Raw genomic sequence first — 12,614 nt, 5'->3', positions numbered from 1 at the left:
TAAAATAAAAAAGACATCTACTTGTAAGCTCCTTCCTTGAAAAACGAAGCCAGAGAACCAGAAGCAGCTGTGGAGGAAGAGTTTGAGTTAGGAGAAGCACAAATATACCTTCATACCTAATATACCTTCATACATGAAACAAACAGAAATATAGCCACATTGCTACAGCCATTCACACTGTTCCTCAAACAGAAATACAAGGAACAAAGTAAGTCACTTCCCATCTTTTTTAAATGTACCCACAAAGATATTTTATAGCTAATGCCCACCATAAAGGAAAACATAAGAACTCTCCTTACATACATATATGGGTTGTGAACATTTTAACTTATGATTAATAAGAAAAATTTAGGCATTAACTTAAAGATGTATACAATACTTGAAATGACTGTTTTCTGCTATTTTTCTTTCCATTGAACATTAATTAGCCTATTGCTTCTGTAGAACCTTCTTTTGAGCCTAACTTGGTAAATGGGAAAGAATAAAGCATTGGTGGATATTAGTTTAACAATATATACAATGGCCTACATTCACATACATATATCCATGTTCAATCCAAACACGTGCACATAAAAGTAAATAAATAAGAATACAAGCAAGCATACAAGTCCACATTCCTATAGTAGTAGTTATTGATTGTTTACTACTTGCAACCTCTAGGAGAAGGTGTGACTAGATGGGTGATAAAGGTGGATGGATGGAAGCAGGGTCTGCAGAGGCAGACATTAGAATGTCACAGAAATGAGAAGGCAAGAGACTGGTACCAGGTTTTGTTCCCAGCTGCTAAACATTCCTTGTAGTTCAAGAATCAGCCACCAGGGGAGGACTCTAGCAAAGTTTACTCTTTGCTCTTTTGTGCTCTCTTGTTAGAAAGCTGTGGTTACAGCAAAGGGAGAAAGACATGATGAGCCTTTTCTGATTATATGATTATGAATGCTTTGGAGATTATGGAAAATAATAAACCACAGTTGCCTCTTCACCTTTCTGCTTTCTTTTTCCTCAGTTTGGGCAACACAAAAATTGTGCAGTCCATTCTAAATTAAGTAAATACTGTATCCAAGTAATATCTTAAGATACACACACATACACATACACACACATACATCTAACAAAAAATTTAAGTTTTCAGAAGAATCACAAAGGCTATGATAAATAGAAGAAAGAGAATGAAAAGTTTTATCTAGAATACTCCTTATTCGTTCAATTACCTTTCTCTGCAGACAACAAACTCCAGATACAAGCAGGTTCCATATCTTTTCTTCTGACTGTTCATCCTAGAAAATCAAGAAAACAGAAATAACAGCTATAATACCCTTCTACAAAATATCTTTGGTGATCTTGGTAAAGAGAGAATTCTAAGACTATATGTTAGAATGCTGTAGTGTAGAAAAAATAGTCTAGAATATCAAGAGGCATAGGCCCTAGTTCCATTTCTGTCTACCTATGGAATTTGTGTAAAATTATTTACTTTTCTTGGTCTGTGTTATTATTTTCAAAATGGCTGAGGAAATGCTAGACCAGGTTTCTTTCTTTTTAGATTTCACATTGAAAGAAAAGTGGTTTTCAGTTATACCATTGCATATTAGAATCATTTTTATACTACCATCTGGAACTAATTTTCCTTCTTTGCAATATGAATTATCACATTCTAATATATTTAGTAATTTACTTTTGTATTAAAGGAAAGCAAGGAACCAGGAGGTGGGTGAGCAATAAATGAAAGACAAAGACCAGGCAGAGATACACACGAGAGTTTATTTATCAGAGCTGACAAATAAAGGCCATCTCTCCATAGAAGGAGAGAGGCAATACAGGCTTGGGTTCCAACTTTTACAGGGCAGGCTCAGGAATCAGAGCTGCATGGGTCCTAATCTAGGCAGTGAAGGGTTGGGTTGGTATGAGAGAGTGGTGAACCTTTCTCAGAAAGGACCTTGGGCAAGAAAGCAAAACTTTTTCTTAAAAATGACCATCTAGATGCTAAGCAAGGAACTTACAATGTATTACACTTACTGTTTTGTTTTTTTTTTTGGTAGCAAATGATTTTTTAATGTCTTTTTGGATACTTATGTATACATAAAACATATAAATACAAATTATTTTTGCCTTGGTTTACTACACACTAAATTTTCCAAAATTGAGAACACTGGATATATCAAAGGATAACTGCACACTGTTTTTGCTCAGAACTTTGTCAAGTGTTGTTCACCATTTCAGAAAACCATTTCACTAACAGACACAATATTTGTATCATATAAATTACCAATATGACTATCAAATTACTCATTAGTAGGTGTTGTTGTTGTAGCAATTCTATGTGTATATATAGGAATACACTTAATCCTTATTCAAATGGTTAAATAGAAGGAAAAGGACTTAGTTGAACTCATTTGAATACTGTTCTTTATAAGCAGCTGCAAGCATTTGATTAATTATGTTATCTAGTGTGATCATGCCAAAGCATTTATATATGGTTATTATTTTATTATAAATCTATTTTATTTATTTTTGATATTGCAGTTAGAGCATTGCATTTTTTATCTTGAAATTTTGTGTGTAGGTAGGTGGTCTTATCTATAAATTCCATTTCACAATTTTAAGAATGAATGTTATAAAATATCACAAAAACAGTCTGGTATGATCAAGGACTATCTCAGATTTTCAAGAAATCTTACTATACTACATCCCCTCAGTGGAAAAACAGCTCACTTCCGCAGCAGACTTTCTTTTTGCTTTGTTCTCAGAGAAGTCTGTAAGTCCAATTTCAGTCCATTCCCTGCAGCTCCCAAATCCCAGAAAGCACTGCTGTCCACGTGGCTTCTTTAACCACCCTAGCTTTTAAGTAAAGAAAGAGGGAAAAGATGGGAAACATTGCAGTAGTTCAATGACCGTCTCTCTAAAGAAATATTTCCTATTAATTTAACAATTTCTCCTCATCAATCATGTATGCCCTGTGTATGTAATGGGCCACATAGAGCAAACCAGCTTTTGCAACCTCTTCTGCAAATCTTCCATCGATTATCTGGCACTTTGTTTTAGAATTTGACACAGTTTAGGGATCACTGTCACAACACTGAGGCAGGCAAGAACACAACATTCAGGAGGATGAGGTTTGCACTATGAGTATGAGTATTGGGTGAGAATGTCATTCTTTAACTGTTGAATGTGTTGTTGCTCAAATGTTATTATTATTTTTTAATATTTATTTTTTAGTTATAGGTGGACACAGTATCTTTATTTTATTTTCATGTGGTGCTGAGGATCGAACCCAATAACTCATGCATGGCAGGCAAGTACTTTACCTCTGAGCCACAATCCCCCCAGCCCTCAAATGCTATTATTAATAACATGCCTGGCATATTTGATACCCTTTTCTCACCTAAACTGCATTATAGTCATTGCCATGAACTTTACAATTCTACACAAAAATGTGGGGTTTATTTTTCTATTTTTTTTCCTTTTAGCTCAACCTTGAGACTTGCTTTGACCAAAACAGTATACCCATAATTGGACATGCCCCCTCTTGAAATTCATTTTTTCCCCATATTTTTATTGGTGCATTATAGTTGTACATACTGGTGGGATTTGTTGCTACATATTCATATGTGCACACAATATAATAAATTTAACTAATATCACTCCCCTGCACTTCCCCCCTCCCCTCCTCCATCCCCTGGTCACTTTCCTCTATTGTTTTACAGATCCCACTTTAATTTTTAGGAGATCCACCTCAACCTTTCTTTTCCTTTTTCCTCTCTAGCTTCCACATTTGAGAGAAAACACATGACCCTTGACCTTCTGGGTTTGACTTAGTTTGCTTAACATAATGGTCTCAACTTCCATCCACCTTCCTGCAAATGACATAATTTCATTCTTCTTTATGACTGAAGAAAACTCCATTGTTTATATATATCACATTTTCTTTATCCATTCATCCATTGACAGACACCTAAGCTGGTTTCATAGTTTGGCTATTGTGGGTTATGCTGCTATAAACACAGGGGTACATGTTATCACTGTAACAAGATGACTTTAATTGTTCAGGATGAAAACCAAGAAGTGGTATAGCTAGCTGGGTCATATGGGCTTTGTACTGAGGTGGGGGGTATGTATGCATGCAAGGGCTGGGGGTTATTAAATGCTTCCTCTTTTTGTGTTGCTCACAAAGCTGCCATTTCAAGTGTCTAAGGATTGAATCTAAAATAGCTTTTAGTTTCCCTTCTCACCAGTTTAAGGTTAGATGAAGTGGTATGTACTGCTGATTGGATTTTTGTCTGGACAGACGAGACAGATGCACTCCGAGAGTGGGGCTGCTGCAAAATTCTATAAGGAAAGTTCTGGCAGCTAGGGCGTAGGATTAATCAGGCCTTAGGGGTTTTGTTGGATGCTATCTGCTCTGGAGAGATTAGATCAACACACCCCTAGGCCCCCTCAGATGCTGATCTCTGATGGGAGTCTGAATTTCAGGATCCTCCCAAGAACTCTACTTACTGGGCAGGGAAACCAACCCTATACACACTCTGCTGCCCATGAACACAGCCTATCCACACTTAGTCATTGAGTATATTCACATCCACCTGTTCAGACTCCATAGCCTCTTCAGCTGGTCACATGAGCCATCAGACTCAAAGGAGAAGTGAACTGAGCTCCTCTTCATTTTTCTAACTGAATCCCCCAGGAACAATCTTCCCTGTGCTTGTTTCTTTCATGTTTTCTACTAGATACACCTTATGCCACACAGTAGGCACTTGCCAGGAGAATATGGCTATGTTTGCTATGATCTCCTGGGTTCCTGAAACAGCTAGCTGCAACATGGCTATCTCAAAATGGCTCCTGCCTCAGCTCTCCGCTTACCAGTTGAAAAAATACAGACCACTTTTAAAACATCAGTTTGTGGTGCAGTTTCCGGTTCAACAAAGTTCAGGCTGCTTTTCTGATCTATAGGGTTTTCTGTAGCAAATCTGTTTATTGTGTTTCTCTCTGTGTTGTCCCCTCTGTGGTAAACCAGACTGCTGCCTCTGCTGCAACCAGTTTGATTTTATGTACTCTTTCTTCTTTGTTCAATGTGCCAGAATTTCTGAGTCTCTAAGACACTCTGTCCAATTATTGAATTTTGGCAAGATTGCTCTTTCACCCACCTCAGTGAGAAGCAATACTCCTGCTACTTGAATTCCAAGCCACGGAGCAACTAGAAATGCAGCCTTCCTCTAATCTGCCATCTTGAATCTCTCCCTGTCTTGTAATTCCATCACTATTAGGAGAGGAGTCTTAAGAGAAACAATCCTCAGCTAGTCCACTGGTCCAAGAAGGAGGAGTATGTGAAGCACGCCACCTAGTTTACCCATAATCCTAGAGCAAAAATGTAGAGCCACCTCAGTCTTACAGTTGCCCAATAGAGCTAAGCAGCTGAGTCCCAGATGGCCTCCAAAGTTGTGATAATATAAGTGCTTAATATCACAGAGATTATGTGGTTGCTACATACCACTGTGGCAATAGCTAACTGATAAATCTTGATAGAACACATATGCCTAGTACATGTTTGGCACAGAGTAGATATTAAATATTTGATGAATAAATTGAATGGATAGATGCTTTTAAACATAATCCAATTATTGGCCCATACTCTTGATAAATCAGAATCTTTGGTGAGGTCTGGCATTGATTTTCTTAAAAGCATCTCCAGGTGATTCCAATACACGGCCAGCAAAGAAAGCCACTGTTCTAAGATTTGGTTCTTCTTGATTTAAAAAAAAAATGGATTAGTGAAGCACAGAAGTTTTAGAATCCAACAAGTATGTTCAAACCCTGATTCTACCATTTACTATGCGACAACCATGGAATTAACATCTCTACACATCAGATTTTGTTATTCATTAAGTGGAGATAACAACAGTACTTTCCTTATAAGGTGGTTATGAAGACCAAATGAGATAAGGCATATAAAGTTTTAGTCCACTATGCAGTATATAGTAAGGACTAAATAATCCTAAACTATAGCTAATGTATTTTATCATTTTATATGGAGTAGATATATCTTTGAACTCACATAGACTTTAAGTCCCATTTCCAATCTTTCTAGAAAAATGAACTTGAGTAAATTAAACTAAGACTCCAGTAACCCACATGTAAAATATGATTGATAGAATAATATCTACTTCATTAATTGTGAGGATTAAATAATATAGCATTCATAAAATTCTTAGCATGGGGACAGGTACAATACAAATGGTAAATGTTAAGAGAAAAAAATAAGATGTCATTTATTATAACTTTGACAGAAATAAGTCATATTCTACTAAAATCTATACATAAAAATTTAATTCCTATCATGTGAAATGTTTCCAAGATAGAATTATATTTTTTCCCAATCTCTAGTAATATCATTATCCCCCTCAAGATAGAATCAATCCTTGGGCTGGGGATGTGGTTTAATGGCATAGCACTTGCCTAGCTTGTGCAAGGCTCTGGACTCAATCCCTAGCACCATAAAAAAAAAAAAAAAAGAATCAATGCTCTAGCTATAAATTATTCCAGTAAAAGTGTCTGTCCTGGATAAAGGACATGGAGAGATGCATGGTCTCCTGCTCTTTTCCTTGTCCATTATTTCAATTATCCTTTTGACTCCTAATTGTTTATTCCAGTCTAGTCCCTTCCTCTGATATTCCAATTTATATGTTTAAAAGATTATTCAGCCGAGCACAGTGGCACATGCCTATAATCCCAGCAACTCAGGAGGCTGAGCAGGAGGATTGCAAGTAGAAAGCTGGCCTCAGCAGATTAGTAAGGCACTTAGCAACTCAGCGATACCCTGTCTCTAAATGAAATAGTTTTAAAAGGCTGGGAATGTGGCTCAGTGGTTAAGTGTGTTGGGTTCAATCCCCAGTACTCACCCCCAACAAAAAGCTTATTCAACATATCCAATATATATATATATATATATATATTGACATCTCTCTATTTTTACCTCCTTTGATTGTTGTTTTATTCATCTGGCATTCTTTCACTGACCTTTGCTCTAATAAGAAATGAAAATACCTCAAGGGAACAATCAGATTCTTCATCCTTGAATTTTTAAACTTGATTGAAGATTCTGGAGTTCTACTACCAAAATGCCTCCCTGGTTCCTGAGCTCAAGGCCTTGATTTTCAGCATTTCGATTTGAATTTGATCAACCCAGTATCTTTCCAAATATCCCTGTTTTTAATTAACTTATGCAAATCAATTTCTGCTATATGTAAGTAAAGAATTCTAATATAAAAGTTATATGTGAGAGTGAATTAAAGTTAACATGCTTTGGGAATTATGGGGGAGGTATTTTATTGCTGGATATCAGTCCCAGCTAGAGTAAAGGCTGAGAGATGGCCCAAATTCCAGAATAGGAAAGTAGTATTCATTGTACTAGGATTACCAGTAGAACATATGAAATCTTTATGCAAGGTATTAAAAGGTACCCTCTCCAAGAAGACAAATAAGATTGTCTCCTCTAGGTAGCTGAATAATAAAATGATAAAATTATATGCTTTCCTGTGAGACAACACAGCACCAAGCTAGGGTACATAAGTAAGAACAGAGTACAGAATAAATTCAGTCCCCATTTACATCTATGGATATGTGTTTTTTCATTCAACAAACTGCACAGTTTTACATGGTGACTCTACAAAATGCATGCTGCCAAAAATAGGGAATTTACTAGAATGTTTTCCCAGTCTTATTGAGGTATAAATGAGAACCAAAAACTATATGTTAAAGGTATATGTGATGGTTTGATATATACATACACTGTAAAATGATTACCACAATCAAGCTTACATATCAGTCACTTCAGTTTTTCTTTTTCTTTATGTGGTGAGAATGCTGAAGATCTATTCTCTTATCAAATATCAAGTATACAATACAGTATAACTATAGTCACTGTGCTGTATGTTAGAACCCCTGAACCTACACATCTTGTAATTGAAAGCTTATACTCTTTGAACACTTTCCCATTTTTCCAGAGCCCCAGCTCCTGGTAACCACCTTTCTTCTGTGAGATCAACTTTTTTAGATTCCACAAACAAGGGAGATCATACAGTTCTGTCTTTTTGTGTCTGGTTTATTTCATTTAGTGTAATGTCCTATGGGTTCATCCATATTATAAATATTAAGATTTCTTTCTTTTCATATTCCATTACATACTACATTTCCTTTATCCAGTCATCTATTGACAGACACTCGGGTTGTTTCCATGGGTCACACAAGTTATAACAGAGTATAGGATAATTTCAGTCCCCATTCACATCTTTGGCTGTGTGCCTTTTCATTCAACAAACTGCTCAACTCTACGTGATGACTCTACATTATGCATGCTACCAAAAATAGGGGAGGTAGTATAATTTTCCAGTTTTACTGGTTATTGTGAATAATGCTGCAATGAATGTGAGAGTGCTGAATTCTCTTCAAAATATTAATTCCACTTCCTTTGACTCTATACTCAGAAGTAGGATAGCTGGATCATATGGCAAATCTACTTTTAATATTATGAGGATCTTTCACACTGTTTTCCACAATGGCTATGTGCCAATTTATTTTCCCAGGAACAGAATACAAGGGTTCCCTTTTTATCACCCCTCACCAACTTTTGTTTTTTCCTGTCTTTTTTATGACAACTATCTTAACAAATGTGAAGTGATAGCTCACTGTAATTTTCATTTGCATTTTCCTGATGATTAATGATGCTTACCACCTTTTCATATTTGGAAAAAAAAATGTTCATTCAGTCCTTTGCTTGTTTTTGTGTTAGGATTAGTTATATATGCAATAAAAATTCAAAGATCAACCCTCATTCCCAAGCCTAAAATGAGATTGCACTTCAAAAACATGAGACATAATTAGCATACCATAAAGTTACTCTAAGTGTACAATTCAATGTTTTATAGTATATACATAACATTTTATAACTATCACCACTAATTCCAAAATATTTACATCACCCCAAAAAGAAAAACTGCACCAATAAGGCAAATACTCTCTATTCCCTCTCTACTCCTAGTACTTGGTAGCCACAATTCTATTTTCTGTCTCTAAGGATTTGTCTATTCTGAACATTTTATGTAAATGCAGTCATACAATATATGGTCTTTTGTATCTGGCTTTTCTGACTTGCCACTATATTTTCAAAGCCTATGCATAGTATACCATGTATTGGTACTTTGTTCCCTTTTTATAGCTGATTAATAATCAATTTCATATCCACTAGAATGGCTATACCACATCCTTGCTATTTTCCATTTTTACAATTATAGCAAGGATGCGGAAAACTTAGCACCCTAATACATTGCTGGTGGGAACATAAAATGATGTGGACACTCTGGAGAACAGTTGGCAATTGCTCAAAAAATTAAACAGAATTACCATATGACCCAGCAATTCCACACCTAAGTCATACTCGAAAAAACTGAAAACTAGTATTCAAACAACTTGTACAAGTATGTTCCTTGCAGTACTGTACACAATAGCAAAACATGGAAACAACCCAAATGCCCACCAATTGATAAACTGATAAAATGTGATATATATATATATATATATATATATATATATATATATATATATATATATATAAGAATTATTCAACCACAAAAAGGAATGAAGAACTGATACATCTAGCATAGATGTCCCTTGAAAACATATGTGGCAGGCATGGCGTCACACTCTTATAATCCCAGATACTCAGGAGACTAAGGCAGGAGAATCAGAAGTTTGAGGCTATCCTGGGTAACACAGCAATAACCCATCTCAAAATTAAAATTATATATATATATATATATATATATATATATATATATATATATGGCTGGGGATGTGGCTCTAGCAGTAACACGGTCACCTGGCATGCGCAGGGCGCTGGGTTCGATCCTCAGTACCACATAAAATAAAATAAAGATGTTGTGTCCACTGAAAACTGAAAAATAAATATTAAAAAATTCTCTCACTCTCTCTCTCTTTAAAAAAATTATATATAGATAGATAGTTAGATATAGTTATAAATATAGATATAGATATATAAAGGGCTGGAGATATAGCTCAGTGGTAGAGCACCCCTGAGGATTTCAATCCCAAGTAAACAAAACAAAACAAAAACCAAAGAAACAAAATAGAATTATGTGGGGGGAGGGGATTGAGGTGGCTGATTAGAGGAAAGAAGCATCTCAGAACAGTCCCTCAGCATCAGCTTCTCAGCAAGGTGGCAATTAATGTTACAAACATCAAAGTAGACTCTAGATAGACCTTTATTCATGAGTTACTGATGTTAGTGCTACTGCTAGCCCACCCCACCCCCCACTCTAAGAGGGGCTGAAAAGTGACTGGGACACTTCAAGATTAAAGACTAAACCCTATTGCTGAGAAATTTTTACAAGCTAGCCAAACAATAGTGAATCTCACTCCACACAATATCTAACCCCACCCTGAGCCTAAATATAACTTCAACTCATACAATTAGGGGAGAGAAAGTGCCCAGAACAGAAACCAGGCTCCAAGAAGGAACACCCAGAAGGGAACTTCATGTGCCCTCCCCTTTAACATCTACATATATATCAAAAACAGAAATTGCAGAACTAAAAAAAAAAAAAAAACTACACACATAAGGACACACATATAAAAGAGTAAGGGTATACACATCAATTGATGCACAAATCCAGTACCCCTGAAAACATAAGGAAACAGGCAAACAAACCACTGTCCCCAAAATTCAGAACTCTTCAAAAAAGGATCCCACACAGAAGTGGATGAAATTCTAGAGAAAGATTATGAAAAACTGATTATTAAAATATTCAATGAACTAAAAGAAGATCTAAGGCATTGATTAAGAAAGCAAATACAGGATATGAAAGACCACCTGGATAAAGAAATTGAAATAGTGAAAGTAAATCAGAACTCTTGGAAATTAAAGGCACAATGAATCAAATTAAAAATTCACTTGAGAGAATCACAGCCTCTTGGACAGGAGCCCCTTGTGTTTCTCCTTTGCTAGCAAAGCTATAAAACTTTGTTTTCCTTTCTGTCAAAATTGTGTCCTCGTTATTGGATTGGCATCGGAGAAAGGACTGAGCTTTTGGTAACAAATTTGGTACTGCAGGTGGGACCTGAGAGCAGCCCCTGCTCCAGCTTTCTTGAGAAGGCTTGGCTCTCCAAGGAACCCCACTTCCATGCTGAGGATGCAAGGAGGCTGTGAACTTGAGAGCCAACTGCAGGAGAGTTAGGAGATGGGTGAGTTTGCCTTGGGTGCACTAGAGGAGCTGTACCTGTAAGTAAAGGAAAGGACTGAGGGACCATCCCAGCAGCAGCTGAAGCTCCTTTTGCTTCAGGGAACTCCCACCTGCGCTCCCCAAACAGTGTACTTGCTCCATTGAGGTCCACTTTTAAGAAAAAGGAAACTGAACTCAGGAAAGTTGCAACAACTTTGGCCATTTAAGTCCTCCAGTGTGCACGTCAAGACCCTTGATTCTACACATCTGGTCCCTCTTTGTGGGAACATTTATGGTGCACTGGTATAGGAGTCAAGATTAAGTATGACTTGAGAACATAAAGTTATTTACTCCCTTCTTGTCTGTTCTAGGTTGTCATCTGTTTGTTTGCCTTGGGTTTGGGAATTCCCTCCGGTTGTCTGTGTTTTTGTTTGTATCTGTTATTGACCCAGTAGTGACCTGGGCACTACTGCATTGGTTCTATAGGTAGCCTCTTGGGAAAGATCTTGGCTGGTCTGTTTTAAAGGTTCCAGTTTGTTGGCCATGGTTTTGGGGATCCACTCTAGTGGTCTCTCCCTGTGTTTATTTTTTGTCCAATCATGCAATTGAAGTTAGTCTGTCAGAGGTAAAGTAAGTTAGAAAGACCACTGTTAGGTATAAACCTATCGAAGATAAAGTTTTACTGTAATGATCTGGCTTTGAATAGCCTTCTGGACTATTATACAAGTTTGCATAATTGGAGTTGATCTGTCAAAGGTAAAGTAAGTAGAAGAAATTTGTATGTGCAGGTCTCTCTGTTTTAAAGGTTCCCGTCTGTCAGCCCTGGTTTTGGTGATCTTCTCATCTGTTTTTATTCTTTTTGTATCTGTTACTGGCCCTTTAAGACATGGGCCATGCTGCATTGATCTTACCAGTAGTCTCTTGAGCAGAGAGAACTTGACTGAATGGGCCACCTATAGGTATAAGCCTGTCTAAGAGAAAGACAGGGTACTGTAACACAATCTAGCCTTCGAATGGTTTTTCTGGATTATAACACAATTTTGAAGTTGAAGTTAGTCTGTCAGGGGTAAAGTATATGAAAGAGATTCTGTAAGTACAGGCATTTATGCAGTTGTATGATAAGGATTCTGAACAGTCAGGAACTAATTTGAAGGAGCCTAAAGGCACTGCCTCAGGTGAATAAGGATAGCAGGACACCAGAAGAAAGGGTTACAAAAAGATTTCAATCTTTTAAACCCAGTGTAGGCACTCCCAGCACTGTTTCTCTGCCTGGCCCCAGGCAGTGAAGATCTTATCACTATGGTCAAGGAAACTAACTCTAAACTAGGGGGGCCAGGGGAAATCCCAGAAAAGCTGCCTGAGCTGTAAAAAAAATGGCCCAAGAGAACCTCC

At 36.9% G+C, this 12,614-nt stretch overlaps 1 protein-coding gene across 1 annotated transcript in view; it reads right to left on the bottom strand.

Moving 5' to 3' along the window:
• LOC124076733 (NACHT, LRR and PYD domains-containing protein 12-like) overlaps positions 1–12,614 on the bottom strand; it is a 49,806-nt gene that overhangs the window by 29,365 nt on the left and 7,827 nt on the right. Inside the window, 1 exon segment of the mRNA XM_046420811.2 lies at positions 1,209–1,274. Coding sequence (XP_046276767.1) covers positions 1,209–1,251 — 43 coding nt within the window. The 5' untranslated portion in view covers positions 1,252–1,274.

This window comes from Marmota monax, unplaced genomic scaffold, assembly GCF_021218885.2.
Source record: "Marmota monax isolate L192 unplaced genomic scaffold, Marmota_monax_Labrador192_F-V1.1 WCK01_AAM20220418_F8-fsc00050, whole genome shotgun sequence".
NCBI classification, from domain to species: domain Eukaryota; kingdom Metazoa; phylum Chordata; class Mammalia; order Rodentia; family Sciuridae; genus Marmota; species Marmota monax.
This window is presented reverse-complemented; position numbering and strand designations above follow the sequence as displayed.